This window comes from Strix uralensis, chromosome 16 (genome assembly GCF_047716275.1).
Source record: "Strix uralensis isolate ZFMK-TIS-50842 chromosome 16, bStrUra1, whole genome shotgun sequence".
NCBI classification, from domain to species: Eukaryota; Metazoa; Chordata; class Aves; order Strigiformes; family Strigidae; genus Strix; species Strix uralensis.
In genome coordinates this window covers 16,308,945-16,334,117 of record NC_133987.1, presented here as the reverse complement: position 1 = coordinate 16,334,117, position 25,173 = coordinate 16,308,945, and the positions used below count along the sequence as shown (strand labels likewise).

The following is a 25,173-nucleotide window of genomic DNA, read 5'->3' as shown; positions in this document are numbered from 1 at the left end:
GAACCTTGCTCCTCTAGCTCCCCTGGCCAGACAAATGGCCAAATCTTAGAAAAGATTTTAATTGCTCCACTGAAACCTCTATTTTTATTTGAGTCTTGATTAACAGATGTTAAACAAGCTTGCTGATATCAAAGTCATAGAAGATGTGAGACATCGCTGACACTTTTCCACCCCCTGCTTTGCTCTCCCCCATCCTCACCTGATTGACCTCCGAGAGCGCTGCCATGCCAGGAGCACCCCGCACCCCCAGCTCTCCAGCTCTTCTCAGGGACGGCATCATGCCTGGCAGGACACCGGCGCCTTCTCCTCCTCCCTGGGCTGGACACTGTCTCCACAGTTGCCCAAAGAGCTCCTGCATTTCTGCAGCCAAGATCACCTCTTCCTGCAGGCCCACCGTGTTTTGTGCATCTGATGTATTTCAGAATAGGGGAAAATGGTGCCACAGGTTAACGAGCCATCCTTCACTTAGCTCCCACGGCTCCCTCTGCTGAGGGACCACCATTCAAAGTAGACTTCTCACACTGAATGAATTTTTCATAAGTTAATTGTCTCCATCCTTTTCATGAATTAAATTAAACTGGGAACATCAAGCATATACTGTCAGCTTTAGCTTCAGGCATCTTCACCTTTAGATAATTTCTAACAGCAAAGGATGGCTCAAAACATGTGGCTGTTAACACCTTTCAAATCAAATCAACAAATAATGAAAAAACAAAGGTAACCCTTGTTCATACAGAACGCTTCATCTTGTACCATTTAACAAGGAAGACGGACAAGAATGATACCATTGTTCATTTTCATATCAATTGGCAGAAATTATCTTTATTAGAAAAATGAATTTTTCATATATTTACAATTTTTACATCATGTTATACTTGGCACATGTGTTTTCCCCAAATAGTTATATACATTTCGGTACACACAGACATTCGAGTCCCCCATTCCCTTAATGTTTTTCTACATATTTAACAAAAATGAAGAACACAATACAATTTGTAAGACAACCATAATAATTATATATTTCTCTATCGTAAAAAGTTTGAAGCAAACATTTTTTTTTAGATATGTTTCAAAATATTTATACAGTATTAGCACTCAGTCATGCACTGGGTTAAAATATGGTCGGGGTGAACTGCTGTGAGACGGTATGCGTAATGCGGGAGAGAAGCGTGTGACTCCCAGCTCCTTCAAGCTGCAACGTGTGCTGTTGGGTAGATCCCACCACCACCAGGATTTCAAAAGCAGGGACAAGGGGGTGCAGGGGCAGCCGGGTGTATGCGTGTCTCTGCAACACAACAGTTAAAACTGTGTGTGTACAGACACTTGGGTGTTAAAACTCATTTCAGTTCGCTAAACCTATCTAATAAAACAGGCAGTAATTGGAATGTCAAAACTGGTTTTTAATTATTCTCTTTTTTCCCCAAACCTTTTCTTTTGAAGAATGCATTAGACTATGAATCGTATAATGAAATTCTGGATTCCCTTAAACATTAATTTATTTCATGCTTGATTCCAATTCACCAATATTCTTTTATTTCTACTCTAACATCCTGATTTATTTCCCCAGGTGTTGAGAGGTCTTCAAACCTCTACTATTCTTTGCTATCAATTGGAAATTTATTACTTACCCTTTGGTTTGAAATATGACACTCTTGAGAGTGTTACAGTAAATTGCACTAGTAAATAACAGAAGTGATAGGCTTTTTAATTTACTGTGTATGGAATCAAATGATTCTAAGATTTCTGGTAAGATGCTATTTATGGAATGCAAATTTCTTCTACTGCAATGTAGATTAGTGCTCTGTGTAACCAGTACAAATTAGTACACTTGGAGTTTTTTTCCTCCCATCAGAACAAGAATACTTTTGCAACTGTACTAATAACTAATCTTCTTTCTGAGCAAAATCCTAAATTAATATTGTGAATTATTACTTTCTCAAGATACAAATGAAACTAAATTAGTCTCAGGATGATGACAGAAGATCCAATACTAATTTTGAGTTACATCTCATTTTTCAGAGTTCAACTGCAAATAACTTCTAACCAAACTCAAAATAGCAATACATTACTTGAAACTGCTAATAAATGGTTGTAAAATCTTTGTCACAATGCTGAATTTTTGCCTTGCCCCTCATTCTCCCCCAAAACTTTATACATATACATATATATAAAGCTTATCTATAGCTTATATATGTACATGTATGTATACAAAGACTAATCAGTACAACACATTAAATTTACATTATTCAAGTAAACAGGTAAAAATATTTTTAAAAGTGTAATTTGAGATTCTAAAATATTTCTGGTGGTTTTTGTTTAGCAGCACAGAAATATTCGTGTTTCATCTAAGCCAGCAAAAATCATTAAACAGGATGAAAGGAAGCACAAAATGCCCTTTAGGCTTTGTGTAAATTTGAATCTGATGAATTAAAATTAACATTATTAACTCACAGGTGAAGCGCTTCTGAGAGAACCTGATATGTATGGATGCAAATTTTGCATAAAAATAGTATACTTAGTTAAGAATCAGGTAGGAGTTTGCCTAACACATTAATGAATTCTGTTTGAACCTTCTGGTTTCAACAGGGAAGACACAAGATATACTGTGCATGTGCACGTGGGTGTGAGGTGTGAAGACAGAGAGATCAAGCTGTTCTTCATCAGTGCAAAATGGACGTTCTGAAATGAATAAGACTATATCAAAATATTATAGCTGATATGAAGTATAAACTGTAAACAGTTCTTATTAAAAATTGCACTAGTTACCTTCCTATCTGCACACAATTTTACATGATGCAACTTTCATACCTTTGCAACATGAGGTTTGGTTTTGTTTTTTTTAATTCTGAGCATGAGCTATACTAAGGATCTGCTCTCTCATCACTTAGACCTCCCTATTTAAGTCAAAAGGTATTTCGCCCAAGTTTGGAATCCAGACCTAGGCCAGGTAAAAATGAGCTAACCAAAAATTTTCTTCTTGCAGATGAAGGACTTGGAACCAAGTTCTTCTCCAAGACACACTTGTAACGAACTGTAGACGAAATTTGACCCTACAGAATTTTCTGTTTCTGGGTTAAGGTGGAAAAATTAATAACTATCCAACTCTCCCTTTGAACAAAAACTCAGGAATTACTTCAAAACAAATGATTTCAATGTATTTTTTGTCATAAGTTTTGGTTTAGAGCACTGTAAATTTAGAAAAGAAGCCGAATACCACAATCATCTCTTGGTCAAAATCTCTACATCACCAGTTACAGCAAGCTCGAAAGCCTGTGCACTGAGAAAAGTGATTGTGACTTAAACACCACTGCTAAATACTGCCTCTGTGTGCAAAACTGATTTTGAAAACGGCACAGTCTGCATGGAAGCATATATGGGTGGCCACTGGTACACACACCAGCTGATCTTTCCTGGAAAGTTTTGGGTTTTGGGTATCCTTCCTCAGCTACCTTAAGTAACACGTTTAATGACCAGATGATCTCATAAGCTGACACAGAATTTTAAAGTCAGTCACCAGGCCAACAGACCCTCTCTGGCCATGAATCTTCAAAACAGTATGAGAAGACATCATTTTCCTATGGCTGTGTTATTTATAGTGAGTATCATTTCCAGCTCTTTCAGACAGGAACTCTCCTCTGACATGTTTTCATGTGTCCTAGCACAATGCAGTCCTGATCCCAGCAAGTCCTTTAGTCTCTGTAATAGGTATCAAACACTACAACAATTTCTGCCAGAGGCTTTGTGGATCTAGGAGGTTTGGAAAAGAGAGAAGAGAATCATTTAAAATAAAGCACTGCTGAAATGTGTCCCACGGCTTTGGGAGATTGCTCACACATGACTAGGTTGGAAAGTGTATGCACGCACATGTGTGTATACTGTATATATATTTAGGTTAACAAGTTTAAACTATTAATAAAGAGCTTCTTATAGTATTTGGTAATTAAAATATCAGGCTTGTATCATTCAAAATAGTGCAACCTACATAGCAATATACAGGAAAATTACACACATTTTTTCCTATTACCATTAATATGCTTGTGCATATCAAGATGACAGGATACCCTTTTCCATAGGATTAACCTTTTGCATATTTAATTGTATTCTTTGGCCCATTTTCCGGTGAAACCTCGTATGACAACGTAAAGACTTTGGCTTTAAAAAAAAGAAAGCTCCCATTTTTTCAGTGACTTTCAGAAACTTAAGTAGAATTCAAATCACTTTAGTTAAAAATTATCATTTCCTCCAGAAACCACACACCCCGCAGCCTGTCACAGACCACCCACTAGTGTAGATAACTGTGAACCTCCAATTTAATTTTTTTTTTCACTTTTGAAGATCATCTACACTTCAAATGTTGCACAACACATCCTCCAAAATTTTTCTCGACTCCTCTAATCTCGTCCCAACAGTGAACAAGAAAGGTCTCCTTCCCCAACAGCACGGGAAGGCACGGCCACATCGTGAGGGCCTTTGACTGCATCACTGAGTCCAAATACAGGGTTTGCAAAGTGAAACAGAAGCCAAAATATATTCCCAAAAGGTTTTTGCCATTAAATGCCATTATTAAATGGGCTCAATAAAAAATTATCAGACTAAACAATCCTGTAGTAATGATGTAACACAAATCCCTTCAAAACAGCTACTCTTATGTACTGCAATGCACAAAACAAATTTTAAAATGTATTCTCATAATGCATTTGCTGAGAAAAACATACCATTTCTTCTAATAGTACTAGAAGTGCAAAACAAGACATTCTCCATTAAAATTTCATGTCACTGTAAATATTACCATTTGCCACATTAAAGCTTAGTACCATTTATGAGAAGTGAGGAAACCTTCATCAATTCCCAAGCAAAGTATCATCTCACTTGGAACTTTACAGTGCACTGAATAAGTATCACAATATTTATTGGTATTTATTTTCACAGTTTTCTAACGTGCACATAGAAATATAATTTTTGAAATATATTAGTAAAAACAAATACTAATACAAAAGGGAAAGGACAAAACATCTAGGAGTATAACTGCTTATCACCACTACTTTTTAAGAGTTGGAGAGTCAAAACCATATCTCTTTTAAATATGTAATACTATATTTAGTGTGGTTATCTACTAATAAAGGTATTGCATGACAATGTTACAGCATGTTTATATTCTCTACTAACTTAGCATTGTTTTCAATACAGGTAAAGAATTAAGCAAAAGGAGTAAAAAGTGTCATTTAAGTGCTAAACAACAAAAACCTGGTAAATAGTGAGGTAACTTAATTTTACTTCTATTATTTCTGGTTCTTAAATTATAGATATGACAAAATCATCACAAAATCAGCAGTGGATTCTTACAGTTGTTAGACTGGCATTCATTTAAAAAAACCCAGTTTCAACCACAGCAGATATATTCTGCAGTATGTAACAAAAAAGCTCAGGAACCTGCAAGAAGAACGAAGTGCATTTTCACTGCATTGCAGGGCGATGCACACTTGTAATCCTGACTTCCAAAGTTGCAGGACATTGGAAGAGCACATATTTTTAGAGAGCGTACTCTGTACACAGGTCAAGAGAAGCAGGGCAAAGAAAAGTTAAAAGCTTGACAGGTGAAATAAATGAGGAGCTTATTTACAAAGAGTGCAGTAACCCTCCCCAGCAGAGAAGAGAGAAGCAAGGCAGGATTTCTGCTCCCATTTAACAGGGCAATAGACACCAGAGAGCACAAACAACCACCTCTCCATCCCACAGACATCACTGCAACACTGTAATGAAGGTGAACATGGGATTAATTCTACAATGAAAGCTGAGCATCAACAAGAATTTTACACTATGTACAGTATGCGCACATCAGACAGAAAAGTCTGCATGATCAGAGGGATGTAAGAGAGGTGACAGTCTTGAGGATACTCCCATTTAACCACAGCTTCACAGGTGACTCCAGCCAGAGCAGGTTGAGCCTTTCCTTTATCATACCATATACCTGTCTGTACTTGCATTCATGTCCACAAATACATATACAGCTGTGATTAAACTGCACTCCCTCCTAGTGATAGTAAATATTAACACGTTGCTAATACATTTAAATAAGACAGTACAGGTGAGTTTGGGCAGGGCAATGATTCATATCACAGATCATACTTTAAAAAGCCTTTATGCTCTTTCAGAAGTTCCTTCAGCACTGTTATATTTTGAAGGCTCAGCCCTCAACAGAAAGGAAGTTTAGATTAAAAAAATAACATTGGTAAAACAAACAATTTATCACTGGAAAACTGCTTTTATGTTGCAAACCAGATTGCCCTACACAGAAAAGATTTCTACTTTAAGAGGACTTTTGAGCTAAGATAGGACTAGAGCTGGGAAAGGAAGAGTTTAGCAAGGGATGTATGACACTCCATTTTGAAAGAAGCACATGATGTGATGATCAACACTTAACACAATCTAGCCAAGCCACAGGAGTTACTGTTCTATATAAACTGAGAGAATTTTGCCATAAAAGGTCTGTTTTCACTAGGTTTTATATATCAAACATCTTAAATGCAATGTAAAACAACAAAAAGATTCACCTTTTGAATTCTTCCTAAATCCAAGCTGACTCTCAGACCCTTAGATTCGTACCAAAATTCTATATTGATGAATTCAGCAAGGGAAGGAATAGTACCAAAATCTTCCCCATCACTAAGATGCATATGCTACACTGCAGAAATAGGAAAATAGCAAGTTATTCTACAAGGAATAGATTCTGACACTTTTATTTCATGCTGGAGAGTCATGTGGAATAAAGAAAACGATACCAACTAGGCTGTGAGTACTGCAGAACCCACAAACCCAGGTGCTACTTTAGTAACTACTTGCATAAGCACAGGAACTTATGTGCACCTGCAAGGTTTAACTTGGTACTCACTTGCAGATTTAACTAGCAGATTTTTGAGGCTGGGGATAAATGGACCATTACTTTTTTAAGCCCACCTAACTGAGGTTTCTAAGTTAGGAGCCTATACTTTCTAAAAAGTCAACAGAGAGGTAAAATCTTTCAGGACACATCACACACACAACTGCTCCCAAGCCTCTGGTGCTCTGAATTACCTTCCAGAGGGAGCTTTCTCTCTCTCTCTCCCCACTGGCAACATAAGGAGCTTAGCCTTCCAGCACAGAAACCCGAAGCTACACACACAGCTTTAGCTTTTGCTTCCTTCAAAACTATGTTAAAAGATTTCTTTTCACCAGGAAAAAAACCCCACTCCTGACTTCCCTTGTGAGCCTTACTTCACCTCCTAAGTGTTCCTGAAAGATCACAGAGAAAGAGACACGTATTTATGAGATGCTGCCAAAACACGGTGAGCTGGCGGTGATTTCATTTCTGTTTGTCCACAGCACTTTTTCTCCTAACCAAGCTTCTTAGATAGCAGAATAATGAATTCTGAGCAAAAGCTGCAAAACATTAAATGAAATTTTCCAGAAATACAAAAACTCTTAATTTTCCTTAGTTTTATCTTATATATTAAAATATCTTATTTCCATGCGTTTAAGTCAGTGGGTGACTACACTGCTCTAAGAAACACAAGCAGAACACAAAATTCATTTCAAAGGAAAAAGGAAAATTTACTGTGGTGAAAAGGGAAAGACAAAAACATGAAGAAATTCTACAATGTCTTTAAAAGAGGAAAAAAGCAAGAGGCAGGTATGTCTATGTAGCTGTTTTTACCTCCATGTACCTACTCCATTCCTCAGCAATTCAATATCCTGCCTCCATAAAAGTTGTCGTCCAGGAGCAGTGTAACACTACAGGACATGCTACCAAGAATGGCCCATATCATTTACAGCCTGATTCAGTTCCAGCTGGAGTCACAGGAAATCTTGGTGATAGGAATGACCAACAAACTGCTAGAGCTGTAATCAGGAAAATGTAACAAGTCACCAGCACCATCCAGAAAGGTACAGAAAGGATGGCCACTTATGCAGGAAGATTCTTTTCTCCTCTTCAAGAATAGCAGCAGCTGGAGTGAGAGAGAGGGAAATACAGAAAGTCTTGATCTCAGTTTAATTGAAAGTCAGTGCAAATATATCAACAAAGCTCAGGCAATAATCCGAACTCCACGCGCTCTATGGCTGAGCCTCACAAGCTGTGGCTTGTGGCTGTACTGTTGAAGATTTTTCTTCAACTTCTCAGCTTCTTCTTCTTTACACATATACATCTGCAACCACACCAGCTACTCGCCTACAACCCTACACTTTAGCCTCTTCTTCCCCCTTTATTCACTCATTATATTCCAAGATCAAAACAACAAATGCATGCAGATTCTTATTCCCTCTACTTTCAGTATCTGGGGGTTTTTTCCTTCCTTTAAGGCAGCATCTTTTATTTCCATGTGAACAACTGCTGTGCAACATTATCAAGTCCTCCCTCTGTCTCTTTAATTTGTTTTGGTTTAGGGGAGGTGGTTGCGTTGCATATTTGCGGTTAATAATAATAAATCTCTACAGTCACCAGAAATCTGCTCAAATCAGAAAAAGCAAACATTGCAATATATTTCTTTGTAGCTAATTTGCTTGTACATTTCACCGAAGGATAAATCCACCTGGGTTTAGGATGTTTACATTTGGATCTCAACAGTTTACTTAGAAAATGTTGTAAATGGGAATTTTTCTTTCCCACAACTTCACATACAGTACTTAAATATATATTGAATTATGTGTGTCTAGTTAGATAGAGATGATACAAAAGACTTGGAGTGATCAGCAAATATTTTGAGAGCTTTAAGATGATGCAAAAGGCAAGAGCCACTGCTGAGTTTTATGATTCACTTGGTAAAATTCTCAATGACTTGCATGGTATTTTTGATATCAAAACTGTCAGTATGCTATCATAGCACTATAATATAAGCAAATACCATATCTGCTGAAACACAACAGATAGTGCAAACTACTTAATATTTTAATACACTATGATTTGGAAATTAGAATTTGCCTGAAATATTTTTATTAAACTCATTACAACAATATTCATGCCTTCAGTGCATTTGCCTTCCTGTAGACCTAAGACAAACAGTATACCTATGTCTTTGGGAAAAGGTTTTGGCTCATAAAAAGTGGTGTTCATCCCATAAACACCCTAGCCCTGCATAGGTCATACATCTATTCCTAAGAAATGTGAATCTCTCTAAGGGCAGGTAAGGATCTTCTGTTTAGAAAAACCACATCCAGTGAGGAATCAGAAAGCATACCATGTGAATTGGGGCCAATAATTGTGACCAAATGTTGAATAAAGAATACTCAAACCATATTTGTTTTGGACAGTGTATAGCTACCCATAGATATGCTTTCTGAACATACTTATAATAAAGTATACTGAGATTTTTGAAATCTGGGAAGGGACTCAGAAGCCCAAATCTCATTACTTTTCATCCCTTCAAAAATATCGTCCTTCACCATCATGGTAAATGTATAAATACATTTGTAAATACCAAGAACTCATTCTGGACTGTTTGGTGGTTAAGTCAGCTTAAATCTGTTTAATAAAAAAATGTAAGCCAAATTCAAGAAGCTATACTTTGTCTATCCCTATACATCTTTTCTGTTATCTCCCATCTTCGGAATGCTATTCCAAATTAAACAACTTGCATACTGTACCTCTGGCATGCAGATACTACAATTACAGCTGACAGGCATGATTCTGTTGAAAAGAGTTTCAGTTTAGAGAAAAGTTGGGGTAATATTCCCATTTTCCAGTTCACAGTGGTAATGGTTTCCCTGCTCAGTGTTCTTCAGTGAAATTGTAGGGAATAATGCTTGAATAATCTAAACTTCCTCTACACAAAAAACCCTAAAGCAATTCTCAGAGTAGCAGAATGGGAGAGCACCACCTGTTGAATGCTTTCAGTATTTAAATATATTAGCAATTGTATTTACTTCTTTAGTTTAAATTAAATTTACAGCTGTACACTCTACTCATGAAAGGCTTCCTCTCTTCTCTTCCACACTCCCTCATGGTTAAAATCTAGCAATTTTTTTTTTTTTTTTTCCAGTGAGGGTGAGGAAGGGTGTGTAGCAGATATTTTATTTGTGAAATAATCTGACTGAACTTTACTAGAAGTAAAAGTCATATAACAATGCATCCCTGTTATGTGAATATCTTTGTATACCAGTAAGTGATAATAAAGATACTGTTCCCTAGTTATGTGTGCATATATTCAATTTATATAACAGACTTGATCAGAGAGTTTAAAAAAAACGGTCTGATGTTTGACAAATATGCACAATATTCTCGAAGGAAGAAGTCCCTCAAAAGGTGTTAATCCTTCACTGTATATGCAAATAAATGGTATTGCACTCCTCACTGATTACACTGAACGTATGGCTGTCGGTGTTCAATACTGTATTAACAGCTTTAATACTATTAACATACAAATAATTAGATGTCACTAATATACTATGAACAAAGAACTACAGTTGGTTGGGATTTGGTTTGGGAAGTGAAGGAATAAAAGAAATACTATACAGCCCTGAGTAATCACCAGTAAGGGGCAAATGCAAACTTACGTACACATTAGGCCTCAAGGTTACTAATAAAGTCCACAGCTCTATAGTAAGTGCCATATAGTGATATCTAAAAATATATACTCTGGATTAGGCAGCTGTGAAATTTCTGAGAAGATGACTGCAGACTTTTCAATGAATTAGTTTGCAATGGTAAGTGCATGTGAAATATAAGAAAAGCATTTGTACATTAACATTAACCAATATCCATGGGGCTTCCTTTTGGTACACAGCAGTTCACATGTTTGGCCCTACAGCCTTCCCTTTTATTTTCTGTTAGTCTAGAGTGAACAGACTAATTTTGTGCTAACACACTGTATCTTATTTATTAAGGTCCTGGGGTTTGGGGTTCTTTTAATTATTATTTGGCTTTGAAAATGATTATGAAGCTAAAATATATTTCGGAAGTCTAGCTTTCTGTTCTCTTTGAGAGTCTTGCTTTTGAAACTGTGCAAATACATTCCTAATTCTTTTTGTCTGTGTCATACTACATGCATACCGTATTGCTTATCCAGTACTAGAAAATCATTAAACATTTCTAAGGACAAAAGTACATTGAATGATAGCAACATAAATTAGAATAACCAAAATAGTAAAATCATTAGATACAAAACAGCATAGTTGCCAACATATATTGGGGCTATTTCAGCACAGCTTGCCATTTATATATAAAGCATACATAAATGGCTGGTTTTTATCCTTTTCAACAACACATATTTTAAAAGGATAGTTAAGAGCATACTAGTTTACCTATTCATGTACAAAAGTACATTGGGAAAGGGAGAGGTTTACTTATCATTTACCATAGCAGGATACAGTTAAAGGATAAATTCTCCCTCTAAGATGGTGGCAACTATTTTTTCCCTATAGATAAAGTGATCATGGAAAATTTAAACATCTGATTCAATGCTAAGCATTTTCTTATACACACGTCTATTGCTACAGGAATTTAAAACCCTTGGAGTTGAGTACAAGCTATTCCTATTTGCAACATAAGGCAAAACATGCTCTGAAATGTACATGTCATTATGGATCCGACCATCCCTGGAACAGTATGATGCTGTAGACTTTATGGATGACCTTAAATAATTATCATTTCTTCCTCTTGTTGGTAATGAATGTTTATAAAGATCAGCTGGACTTCGCCTAAGAGATAAGTGCTGCTCATCACGATACGAGTGCAGAAAGGGATTATCATCCGAGTGAACAGTATACAGGGACTTGCTCCGCTTACTGTCCTCTAGAGTGTGAGTTAAAAGTGAGGCCTTGTTGCTCAACAGTTTGCTTGAGGGAACACTAAACATGCTTGCATATGGACTACTTTGTAGAAATTTCTCTCTTTCTTTCAAGCTTATACTACGAGAAGGCCTTCCACTATCCATTTCCCTGGACTTATCAGCGATATTATCAAAAGAATGTTGCCTGCTAATCCTCAACTTATTTTTTTTATGATATTGCAGAGCATTATTTTGTGACCAACTATGCTGGTATATTTCTTCAGGAAGTGATAAGTTCGTTGTATCCTGCAGCATCTGATCTTCTTCAATATCATAGAGGTTCCCCATCCGCAAGCATGCGTCGCATTTATAGGGAGATCTGGTCGTATAGTGTCCCGCATAAGTGGGCAAATTGGAAAGACAGCTCCTGCAGTGGGTAGAATTCTGTCTGTATCTATCATTCATGTCAACTAGGGAAGTATTTTTTTCTTTTAAAGTGTAGTGTTTTCCATAAAGTTTATACTGGTCATTATTTGGAAGACTGTCTTCATTATGCAAGGGAGTCCTGTTAGCATGTTCTGCTTTCCTGTAGCTGTCATTGTGATCTTGATAAACATCAGGGAACTCTATAGTTTCTGGAAGGACAATGTTTTCAATGTACTGAGGTGTGTCCAAGTGGAATCCTGGCTCCTTGTCAGCTTCAATTGTGTAGATTTTATCCCGTGGAGAGCTCTGTTTGGTTTTCAGATATGTCAGTTCCACTTCACTACAGTCTTTTGGGTATTTTGATGCTACTGTCCTTTTTTTAAAATTGTCCTTGGTTTTGTGGTGCTTGTTGTTGTTTTCAGGTTCCATATGGCAAGTAGCTCGGCTTGAAGTCTCTGATACATCTGAATGGACAACCTCTTCAGGAAGGTATCTTTGGCTTTTCACTGAAAGCTGCCTGTTTTCATCTGACTCATTTTCTCTCTGGGAACCTTGGCTCTGACGTACAGATTCTTGACGTAAAGATTCAACAGATTTCCTCCAAAGCTGCCTGGGTCTGGAGTTCACTTTTGCTTCTGTTGTTACTGCAACTTCTACTGTATTTGGATTGGACTCATTCAGTGTGAGAGGATGCTGGCCTTGGAAAACATAGTTGTTAAGATTGTCCTTGTGTCGATTGCCAGGAAGTGTCTGCAGTTCACTCATGTTGTCACCAAAAAAGTTGTCCTTTGTCTGAAAGGATCTGTTATCAGAAAATATCAAGTTTCCCTTATCCATGACCATGTCCATAATCAAGGAACCCCTCTGAATAAAATCAGCTGTTCTTTTGGGGGAGTTAATTCTTGAAGGATTGATATTGGTCATATTTTTTGCTGTTCGCAGTAGTTTCAACATGTTGGTTTGGGAATTGGTCAAAGTAAAGTCAGGAGACTTCTTTTTTTCTTCAATGTGTACTCCATGAATGCAGCTGTAAATACCCTGTAATGAGAGTAATATAAAACAAATTAAATCACTAGGTGTAAATTTTAAATACTTCCATTCTATTTTTAAGTAGCAATAAAAAACAATTAACCATTGCTTATCTAATGACTGGCAAGATTAAAAGTACATATCTATCCTTTTAGCATTTCCTTTCATCAATATGGAAGAATAATTTCTGCCATAGTGTTGGAACTGTAGAGGAGAAAAAATTGTCAGTATTTAACAAACCAGTGGTTCATGTTGGCTTCCCTTGCTTATTCCAGAAAACAAGATTAGAAGGGACCCCAGAAGGTTCCCTAGTCTCATCACAAAATTTAGCTAACCTTCAGTAACAAAAATTCTATTAACTTAAACCAGTGATTAAGTTACCCCTCTAAACAAGTCTGCAGTCAGGCTATTTTCTTGGAAGTCAAGGTACTCTTCACTTCCACTGAAATAAAAAGGCTTCTAGCCATCATATTTTAGCTTTTCTGTTTATTATCCTAGTACATATGAAATAATCCCAGCTCTTTCTAAAGCCTGAATTTGAGTTCATCTTGAGCCCATCTTTTAACTTCAACCTCTTCGGTCACTCCTGTGAGCAAAATTGATACTTCCGACACTGTGAACTTGTAATTCTCAGAAATTTGCCTTTGAAATAAGTAACTTTTCTCCCCCTGCATTGGTTAGGAGTATTTCACATGTAAAAGGCCAAAAGTTCAAATGTAAAATGTGGAGGGTAAAGTGTATATGCTTTTCTAGACAAACCCCAACAGGGTAGGGCAGAGTATTTTTAATGCAGTTCCAATACGGTTCAATTTACTCAACAGGGTAATTTCAGCACATTTTAAAGATTAGGCATTTTAGTATAATTTTCAATTCTCCTCAGCTATATAAAAAAATCTAGCAAAACCTACTACCTAATGAAAGTAGTATGCGTTCAAAAATAAAAAGACAAAAACCAACGAATTTGTCAAAAATACAACAACAAGCACATACTTCCCTTAATTTACGACAAGTATCAGTCATTTGGATATGTAAATCCACTTTGGGTTAGGTAAAGATGTCATTAAAGCCTGTCGTAGTGTCTAACCAAATATAAATGATACTTGTGTTTGACCTTTTCTCATATAATTTATTCAAGTTTGCTATCAAGAAAGTTTATAAAAATATTCCAGTATATTTTTAACACTTAAAATCCACTTGTTTAATAAATACACAAAACTGAGAGCTATGTTTGTCATCAATTTAGTATTTATTTTGTTTGGATTTTTTTTTGTGGAAAATAGTCCATTTCCTGCATGTGAACAGCTCTACCATTTCTTCAAAATTCCCCTAAATGTATTTGTTTTCAGCATTTGGTTACTGATTATCCTGGCAGATGATAATTCATAACCTAGAATAATCCAATGGAGAAAAGACTTCCCATGGAGTGCAAGTACATCCTAAGCCCATCGACTAGAACATCACACTGATGCTCTAACATGTATTTCAAATGTCCAAGTGGGATTAAAAGGAAAGATAATGTTTTAGGGAGGTAGCACTTATTCTGTCTGTTGCCTGAAGGGGGAAAATGAAAGTAATACTGACCCTGCTGATTGAGAACAACAATCCCGGCCTATCTGAGCAGACTCCAGTGAAGCAGAATCTAAGTTTCCAGTAAAATAAGTGCTCCCAGACAAAGGTTATTAAACTGAGTGCCATGGCTGCTGCAAGCATGTAAAACACTCCTGCCATGTTGTCAATGTCCAGCTGGCTGCTCATGACTTCATTCTTCTCATTGTGGCAAATACCAGTCAGCCACAGGGTTTCTAACTCTTCCATTTCCCCTAGGGAGAGCAAGGAGTCAAACCAGTTAGAATGCAAAAAATTACTGCTCACAGTATTCGAAAATCAGTTTAAAAATACAGCACCATTTAATGCTTCATTTGTGGAGCACTTTAGTCTTACCTACTAAGGATTTGCAAATATAGCAGATTTCATGTCGCAGCACCCTAGTTTCAGATGTCCTCAGATTTCATAAATTACGTGGGAAGCTGGCTGCTCTAGAAAGCAGGATCTGTGATTTGGGTAAAACTTTCTTCTGCTTGCTATAACTAGTATCACTTGTTCCAAAGAGTGGAACTGGAGGGTTCCCATCCCAGGGGATTCCTCCACCCCATCCACGAGAGCTGCAGTTGGTGCACACTCAGACCCAGGAGGCTCCTCCCATCCCAGTCCAAGAGGTGCCACCAGTGCTGCTCCTGTCTGCAGGTCCAGCCGGCAGTAAGCCTGCGTGTGCAGTCCAGAGGTGCCGAGGCACACACAGACCCTCACGGACAGCAGTGTGTTAGAGCACCTACATGGCACTCAGAAACGAATACAGAGGGCCTGATCCTCCTCCTCCTGCCCAGCTGATGAGGACTGAAGTTTGCTAGTGAAACATGCACACACCATCACTCATGTGATTCACAAACATCAGTATTTACAGACCCCTCAAACACCAGCATGGGCTAAATCTGCAATATCTGTGCCCAGACCCTATACACCCCTTACCCAGGCACCAGCTTGGAACTCAGGTCTTTACAGAGCCCCCCTGACAAATCACATCTGCCCCCATACTCATAAACACCAAACAGAAAACAAGATTACATCAAAACCAGCTAGGAACTGAGTTTAGTAAAGGGACAGGCTGCAGCAATTAGACACAGGGCTCAGTCAGACAAACATCCTGACACACAAACAGACCCTTTTATGCCCCCTCCTCTCCATTTTCCTACACTTGTTTCTCCCTGATCCACTCTAACCTCTCCCTTTGGTCCTTCCCTTATACATCACAAAATAAATTTCACATGTTCTCACAATCCCTTTAAAACATGCCATAAGAAGTTTGTTCTTTCTCGTGAGACCCATGATAACCTTATTTCCTCTTTTTGTGTAAGTTGCAACGTTCTGGCTGAACCTCTCCTGACATGTCTGGTCTCTGCTATTGTCTCTGGCATTTTTTGTTGCCTAGGGTTTGGGTACCTGGGGATTTGATTTATTAGTGTTCTGGTCTCTTGTTTTATTTTTTATGTTAAAGAGGCACTAAGCAGATAACCTTACAATCCAGGTATCTACATATCCTTTACATCCACATACCCCTTCCATATTTTGACTTCAGCCTCCCAGTCCAAGATGTTTCTGAATGTTAAAAGACAGACCATCCAAAAAAACAAAGATTAAATGGCAAGTTTAAAAACTCAGCACAAGTTTGGCTGCCCCTAGATGCTGCACCGGGCCATCACTGCAGCAGTCATTAGTCACATTTTCTCTCATAGTTGGCTGCATTTCAGTAATAGGTGAACTGATTTGGAGGTGCAGTTTTAAACCACTTTCTGATCTGCAAGCACTTTAAAAAGAAAAGACATTATTTAATCAAAACTTTCAGGTTTTCTTCCCCATAATAATTTTAATTATGGCAAAGCAATGACGATCACCAACACTGGATATAAAATCACCCAAAGCATTATGTCTGAAGGTTACAGTAATGTTACTTTGGAAATGGAAAGCTTGACTAGCTTTACCCGTACAACACATGCAGCAAGTGAGGAAAAATACTTGTATATGATACAGTATTAACAAAATTTACTGTGTTTCATAGGCCACCTGCTTTTCTATAGAAAATAACTGTCACTTAATGCCTGAATACTTCCAGGAATACAGTATGTCCCCTTTCCTGTTTAAGTTTCTTTTTTAAAAATGTAATTCTAACTAGCACTATCTTTCAAATACAGTTCTTCTCCTGGCTTTCTGCCCCTCTTCATTTTTTGTTTTCCCCAAGAGACCTGGGTAATGCAGTAACTGCAAACCCTTCTGATGCCACATACTGCCTCTCTCTCATGGTCCCCTGGACACCTCCCTCTGCTCCTTCCTGGCCCTCTGGATCACCCGGCCTTTCTTCTTATGGTCTCCTCTGGCCTGCTGCTGCTGCCACTGCCTGCTTCTTGGGCAGCGGCAGAAAAATAAGTAGTATCATCACATGCCTGAAGCAAAGCATCCCTGGCTTCTGGCTCTGGTCATGCCACATCCTTACTGCCATTAAAACATTTCATCTACTTAAAGCTATGGAAGCAGATCCACTCTCTCCCTCTGTTGCACATTGTTAGACTTAGAATCTGTATTTCACCGACGAGATCTGGCCTCAGATGAAGGACACTATCACTTAACAGTGGTTGTTACTGCCAACATGGACAGAGGTGTGCAAGAAATTGTAACTGTTCCTGCCAAGATTGCTTTTTATATTGCATGATATATTAATTTTCAAATGTTTAGTGTTGTTCTTACTGAAACATTGCATGTGCATACATGCCTTTTTACTCTCTTTGGGATATAGTCAGCTGAGTAATTCTATTATTATTTTTAATTACATAAACTTCACTGTTTCTAGAAAATACAGCAGGCAACACAGAGGGCCAGAAAGTACACTATTAACTGGCTTGGTGTGTTTCCCAGTTTAGGACATGGCTTCAATTTGGGGGAAGAATTCCCATGCCACAGATCCCGAATCCTTACCCAGTGATTAGGGAATACATTTTCAGTATTATAATCCCTACATCATTGAAGTAAAGATCAGAAAAAAATGGCTAGGAGCTATACTGACATTTCAGCTACCTTCAAGCTAGACTAGAAGATCATTGACCTGCTGTGCAAGAGCATTTTGCAGGATAGAGTGCCAGGGCACTAGGAAAGCTGCAGCCCACAGATAATTTGGATGTGCAGGTTGAAAGTGGAACACAAGACTGTGATAGAGAAATTGCTTCTCATGGAATGTGAAGGAAAAATTGAAGTAAAACGTAAAGTACTGAAGCACTTTAGCAAAGGCATTCATTTCATTTCAACAAATTTGTAAGAGATTATTTGGTTCCTCGTTAATTCTAAGTTTAGTTTTTCCTTGAAGCATGAATTGAACCTCTAAATCTGAAAAAGACAGTGTATCTTCTCCCAAGTGCTCCCAGCACTCAATCTTCAAAACACCTAAGAGCATCCCCAAAGAAGTAAGTAAATCCTAATGAATCTTTAAAAGTCTTTTAATCCAGGACATAGGGACAATGAATTATTAATTGTAATGGTATAGATATGGCACATTGTTGCTACATAGATAATTGGGGTTCATTATTGCATTTCCATGTCTTAGAACATTTGGATTTCTTTTCTTCTGCTAAACCTCAGTGGACTGTTCCCCTTGATTCTCTTTCAAGTCCTCCCTAGGGTCTGCAAATAAAACTCACAGAGGCTATAGAAAAGAACCCAAGTCCAAAGAGAAAGCAGTATTTCTGGTTTGTGCATTAGTAGCTGAAGCTCTGACAATCAGCCCTCATTACTTCCCACAGGAAAATTCACATCTCCCAAGATTGTCAAACATCAACTTAATTTGACTGCTGTGCCCTTTTACAATTCATAACAAAATTCACAAAGGAATTTAAACCTCTTTTTTATTACTGTTTCCTCTGCATTTCTTTCCCTTTGGCATGTACATCTAAAGTAACTATTGATAATCCACTAACCTTTCCAAAAACATCACTACAGAAACCAAGCAAGCTTGTTTTGAGACAAGATAAATGACAGTGCCCTGACAAACTACAAAGAACAAAACATCCTAGAGTCTCGCAGATCCTGCTGCTGCAATATCCCTTCCATTATATCTGACAATGACAGAAATCACTGTTAATTAATACCCCAAAGAAATCCACAATGTTATAGACCGCAAAGCACTGTGTTGCATTGTCATATTTATGAAATGATATTATCTGGGAATGGACAGATTAGGCTGGTAATTCTGGTCTATATATATAAATCAGTTAACATTTACAGTATATATTTATATACATGTGTGTGTATACACACAGAAACAGGGACACACAGACAAAACGGTTACTAATTTAACTGTAATACCACTTCAACATAGCTGACCCTATAAAACCAGCAAAAATACCCAATCTATTTATTGCTCTTCCTGCCCATTATGTTTTACCCAAGGTATTTACAGAAGGCATAACATTTTTATTACAAAATCCTCAGGTATGAGGAATTTTTAACTGGGGTGTTGATTCATTCCTTATAAAAATCAGTCACTTTCAAACACGGCCTTGAGTTGGAATTCAAAACATTGAACTTTGAGACCAGTTAAACTTCAGTTCAGAAAAAAATATTTAAAAGAATCAAGTCCTTCTGGAAGAATGCTGTTCTTTCAAATCCTTTTGGGTGGTCTAACCTGTGAGGTGAATGTGTAAGGTCATGATACCTATAGCAATATACTAGTCTTGGCAACTGAAAGGCCAATAATTTCTGATCACCAAGCACTGAAGAGTTCAGTTGTCTCCATGTGTGCGTAATTCTAATTGGCAAGTAAGAGCTCCAAACATTCCACAAGAAAGACCTTGGAAATCTGAGTCAGCAACCTCAATATATATAAATGCCAGGCCTCAATGAACCAAGTGTTAATGGAGTTCAAGTCTGCATCTAATAGAGGGGGTCTCAAGTTACTTATAAATATTAATCAGATTTATTTATTGTTTTCACTTCAGGCACTTACTAAAAGGAATGTAACGCCACAGTCATTTTCTGCCTTCATCCATGTGTGGACTAGATTAACGATTAAATGAATAGTTGCAGATTTCAGCAACAAAGTACATCATGACACCAGCACAAGATTAGAAAATGAAAAGTTCCAATATATTTGACAAAAAAATAGTGTTTATTTTCTGTTTAATATGTTCATAGTATATTTAACCTACAAAATTCACAAATAACTGCATGATGCCTACATGAAGATATTTTTAAAATTTCTGTAGCACTGTACCATAAAAAGTCTGCCTCATTGACAGTGTAAGAATCAGTATAAGCAAGTATTTTAAAGATCCATATTTCAAGCAGTGTTGAGCCTCTGCATTATTCACTCAAAACACAGTATGGTCTTCTCTAATAAAATGCAAAATTCTAGCGCTCTCAATGGCAATTCAAGACTATTTACAATGTTTTTAGGTTACAGTGCAAGCAGTACTTGGATCCCTTTGTATTTCTCTTGGGTTTGTTCCTATGGCTATGGTGCTCTCTGCTCTGACTGCTATTTGCACAGAAACGTGCCAGTTAGCCATTCTGACTGAATATCTCAGAAGTGCCTTTCCTTCTACATTTTAGTGCAACATTTCTAGCATATTTCACACTTTATCATTCTGGGAAGAAGTGATAAACTGTCCAGTGTATCCCCTGAACAATTTCTTCACAATAAAAACATCATTATCCAGACACAGAAAAGATACAGATCAAAGGGTAGAATTACATGCTTTTCCTCATCATAGTTCTTAGCAGCTTTTGCAGGCTGTGGTCAAGTGTCATCTGTCCCTGTCACCATCCTCTCAGAGGTGAAAAACATGCTGCCCTTTTGCAGTCTCTGCCATTGTCTCTAGAGATGTGTCCATTCTCAGCGATTCTTTTAATCTGGTGTCCCCAGATTCCATTCAGTTCCTAGGCTCAGCATCTTGTAAGGGTCTGGGATCCTCCCTTGGTTCTCAGCTTTTTCATTAAACCACCTTCCTGAAAGAGGCAGTGTCTTCCCAAGCGATGGGCCAGCCTTGAGGTAATGACAGTTAAAGCTGTCTAACTTATGGGTCATTCCACTGATGCAATTTTGTTTTCTGAGTGCTTTTTTCCTCTATGTCTACACGTGCATCCAGGAAGATGCACACATACTGAAAATTACATGTTATTTATAAAAAAAGAGAAATCTCAAACCCACATAACGCATCATTCTCCACATGTACTTACAGAAAAGCAGTTTGGGGTAAGATTATTTTTTTTTTTTTTGAGACGGAATAACAGTTTTTCAATACTTCCTCATGATTAGTAAAAAAAAATAAGATTTTTCATTATCACCCAAGTATGTCCCTAATTACAAACTTGCCAGAAAGTTTTATAATTACATCCAAAAAGAGAACAAACAGACTAGGATAACCTTCTTTGCTGCTTATTTAAAAAGCAAATAATAAAATCAACTTGCTGCTCTATTCCAGGAAAGAAAACAACACCTCTGAAGCTTGAGTGGCACCTGAGCATCTTCCCCTCTCCCTGAGGATACAAATGTGGGGAAAAGTGAGAGAGATGGGGAATCTAACCCTGTATCCTCCTGACGGCAAAACCAAGAGTGTGCATTGATAGTCGGTAAGTAACAAGCATCAGAAGTGCTGCATGCCTGGTAGTGCCTCCAGCCCCCTACTCCAAGCCACAAGGCTTTTATCCTTCTCCTCCCCACAGCTGCTGACATGCACCAAAGGGCACAGTCCCAGCCAGTACAGTCATGGGTTGAGCTTCATCCTGGTAGAAAAACTCCCCCAAAATCAAACAAAGCCCATGATTTACTTCCTTTGATCTTCACTCTTGGGAAGCCAAGCCTGGGCTGGCTTTCAGTGTGATTTGGGAATACAGCCAGATTAAGCCAGACTCATGACAGTCCAAAATAGCAGTCAGAAGCCTGAGACACCGCTTGGTTTTAAAAGGTGTGCTGCATTCAGCCAGCTCCAGGGGAAACAACACCAGCAGAAGTTTGAACAGGGTTTGATGGAGGGAACTTGAAGAAATAATAACAGAAATATGACTTTGGACCTACCTCTACACATGAAAAATGCCTGTCAAGAAGCTATTGAATAAAAGTTATATGAGGGAAGAATAAGCAGCAAAATATAAATAGGGATTACAGTCAAAGGATTGACTAAGTGAAAAAGGAAACAGAAATGGTCCTAGTGAAGAATTTACTATTTACTTGTGTTTCACTTATCTACATTCTCTGCAAGAACAGTTATCCTATCAGATGAGTAATTACATTAATTTTATCAGATCTGTAATTGGAAAATCAACTTTTTAATTTTGATTCTCTTATTATCCTCCAAATTAAATTGCTAAATAATTTGGTTTAATATTTTTGTAAGCGCTAAAGTCTATAATTCAGAGTTCTTATTTTCCTTCTTTAAAAGACAGGTGGTTTTCTGCTCTACTTTAACCATGTAGGTTAAAGCCATAGGTTCCTGGAGATAATCACTGATGGTTCACAGGCTGCCTCAACTACTTCCTTAGGTACTCTGGAGGGGTATTTTCATCAAGTTCTTACCTTAATTTTAACCTTTTTAATTATTCTCATACATAAAGGGAGAAGAAATCTATTTTATATGTCCCTTCTGGATCCAAGAAAAAGGCGTTTAACAATTCATGTGCTGTTCGGAAATGACAGTTTCAGGGTGGTTCAGAGTACCAGCCTGTACCTTCCCCTTATCGCAAACCAAAACCTGGCACTGAGGTGCCAACAGAACAGAAGAGAAACAGCAAATGTAAAACAAACTGAGGAAAAAGCAATCTAATGGGGGTTTCTCTGGCAGTGGCATTTCTAAAATGGGCTACTGTTCCCTTGAGCATGGGTGAGAGATTGGGTTTACACAGCGAGATCCACCGCACAAAGCCCGTGGAACCACCCGAGCTGTGAAAGCCCCAGTGCCAGACACGCCTGCACCAGTGCCAGGCCCTGCAGCAGGCGCAGCGGGCAACCGCCGCTGCACGGAAAGTCATCCTCCTCTGACTCCAAGACACATTGCCTCGCATGAGTGAGAGCTGTCTGCAAAAACTAATTCTCCCCTATATCGTGTTGCTTTACACACTGCAACCATCCCTATCTAAGTGTAGTCTGCGTATTTCGCAGGAGCATGCCTAGGACAAGCAAGGAAACGATGCTTTGTCCAAGCTGAGCTGCAGCTTGACGTCTTTGTTGTTTTACTGGTCAAGTACAACAGCCCTCTTGTGTCAGCCCATCCCCTAGACTTGTATAAGGTGCAGGGCAGGGGGAGGCCACCCCGCAAGAGGTCACAGTGCATGTGACAGAGCAGAAGGTGCAAAAAGAAACAGGCTGGTATTGACGGCATAAGGGGTGGTGACTCTTGCGCAAAGCGCTAACCTGAGGTTCAGCCTGAGGAGCCACCATGCAAGTAAAGAAAACTGACATATGCAAATTATAGATCTTGAATAAAAGAGTTAAATATATACTTTCAGATTGGTCAGATGTAGGGCATCATCTTAAAAAGACTGTGGCTGCACTAGCAGAATCATCTGCTTACTCAGACTGGACAAACGGCAGTCTTCAAATTTAGGAACAGTTTCCTACTTACTTTGGTGAGAACTCCCACTAAGCAATGGAGGAGGAAGGCAGCACCCCATCACTTGGAGACCCTAAAATAAGAGGGTCTTTCCACTGAATATAGGAGTCGGAAGCCAAATGGGTTACTGTGCATTTGGCTCAATAAGCTCATCAATTTCAATTTGACCTAGTTAAACATGCAGCATGTTTCATAGAAAAGATTATATAAAAGCACAGCAACTTTTTGAATTCAGTCTGGATCCCCCCAAACAATCTCTCTTACTCTTGTTTTCTGAGTTATTTACCCCCGTAAAAATAGCAAGAGGAACACAGATGACTGACAGCAATAAACTTATTGTGAGTTAATGACTGCACTCTAATGCCCCCATTAGTTAAGGATGAATTAACAGAACTGCTAAGCACAACTTTCAATATTACAGTCCCTCTAACTCTTGTACAAACACCCTCCACTTATACACTCACACTCTCCAGTCACATTTGTTCCACCCACTGCTTAAGGAGGACACTAAATATATAAACAGAAATCACTGGGATTGTGGGTGTATTCTGCCTGAGCAGCACGCACTGAAAATATGTCCTTATAATCGCATATGTATTTCCTTCTTGGTCTTTAACAGCCAGCGTGAGTCACACTGCTACACTTCCTTATAATCTAGACAGTGATTTGGAAGGCTTATGTTAAAATATGAAAAAAATAGCAATGAGCTTTCCTCTTACAGATGTAAGGGGGCAAATCTCATTTCCACAGTTACCTATTACCCATAAGGAGTGGGAAGCAATTATCCACCCAGGAAAATAATTCTTAGTGTACTAAGCTATTCTAAAAGCATATAAAGTTTAACCAGAACTGAAAGTTATTAGGAAGGGGATAACAGACTCTCTGTGGAAACTCAAACCAAAACCAGTTTTCTTCTTTACATCTCCGTGTCTCTAATTGCTTTAAAGGATGCAGCTTTAAGGGTTAAGGGCTTAATACAGGTGCCCCTCTTTTCCTGGAGATCTCTTCCAAGACCTTCTAAGCTCAGAACCTGCAAGCAGTGCAATACGTTACAAATACCTCACATGAGTAGATGCTTAACTTGGCCAGCTGGCTGATATTCTCCCACTCCTCCCCAAACTTGCTCTCTTTACCCAGCATTTTTCTGTTCCTCATTTCCATCCATTTCTGCTGTTATGCATCTTTCACCCCTCTATTTCTGCTGCCTCCCCCATAGCTAAAGGCTCCTTATTGTCTTTCTCTCCATCCCATGCACACCCTGAAACCTGCTTACCCTCTTAATCCCAAAGCAGTTTTGTCATTTGCAGTTCAATAATCTCATTTGCTCACAAATGAAACAAAAAAAAAAAAAAAAAAAAAGAGAAAGAAAGACAGGGAGAAAGACAGAGACAGGAAAGGGAAAGGGAAAAAAGGGAGAGGGTGGGGAGGGAGGGAGGGAGAAATTCTTCTCACCTACTAGGCACCAGTGATTCTGCTCCAAATCCCAAAGACGCGATGCTATAGTTTCAGCAATGTCTTTTGAACTACTTTGCAGAATATTTTTTGAAAAGTACCACTCTGCTTTAAATGGCACCATGCAGCCCAAGCCAGGGGACTATTAGCAATACTTGGGCCTTCAGACAGCTGGCCAAAAGTTCCTACTATTGAAGGCTGGAGGAGCATGGGTGCCTTCACAGTATTGCAGTCCAGCAGCTATAGACTGGCTAAATTACACAGGTGGTGTGCCTGTGCGTTCACTGCACTTATCAAACGGCAAGCTAACACAAAAAAGCAGTTGACAGCTGCTAGGGTAACATGCTGGATTCTGGGTATGTCAGCCTGCCCAGCTGCACTTT

The 25,173-nt window shown here is 38.4% G+C and overlaps 1 protein-coding gene across 2 annotated transcripts in view; it reads right to left on the bottom strand.

Annotated features, from left to right (window-relative positions):
* Window positions 1-794: 794 nt before the first annotated feature.
* Window positions 795-25,173, bottom strand: part of GRIN2A (glutamate ionotropic receptor NMDA type subunit 2A) — a 192,419-nt gene continuing 168,040 nt past the window's right edge. The window contains exons 13-15 of one of the 2 annotated variants that reach the window (XM_074885902.1): window positions 14,775-15,013; window positions 11,542-13,202; window positions 795-7,982 (exon numbers count right to left, since the gene is read on the bottom strand). In XM_074885902.1, the coding sequence (XP_074742003.1) occupies window positions 7,967-7,982; window positions 11,542-13,202; window positions 14,775-15,013 (1,916 nt within the window). In that variant the 3' untranslated portion in view covers window positions 795-7,966. Of the gene's footprint in view, window positions 13,203-14,774; window positions 15,014-25,173 lie in introns of both variants that reach the window. The other variant, XM_074885901.1, reaches the window with a different exon arrangement.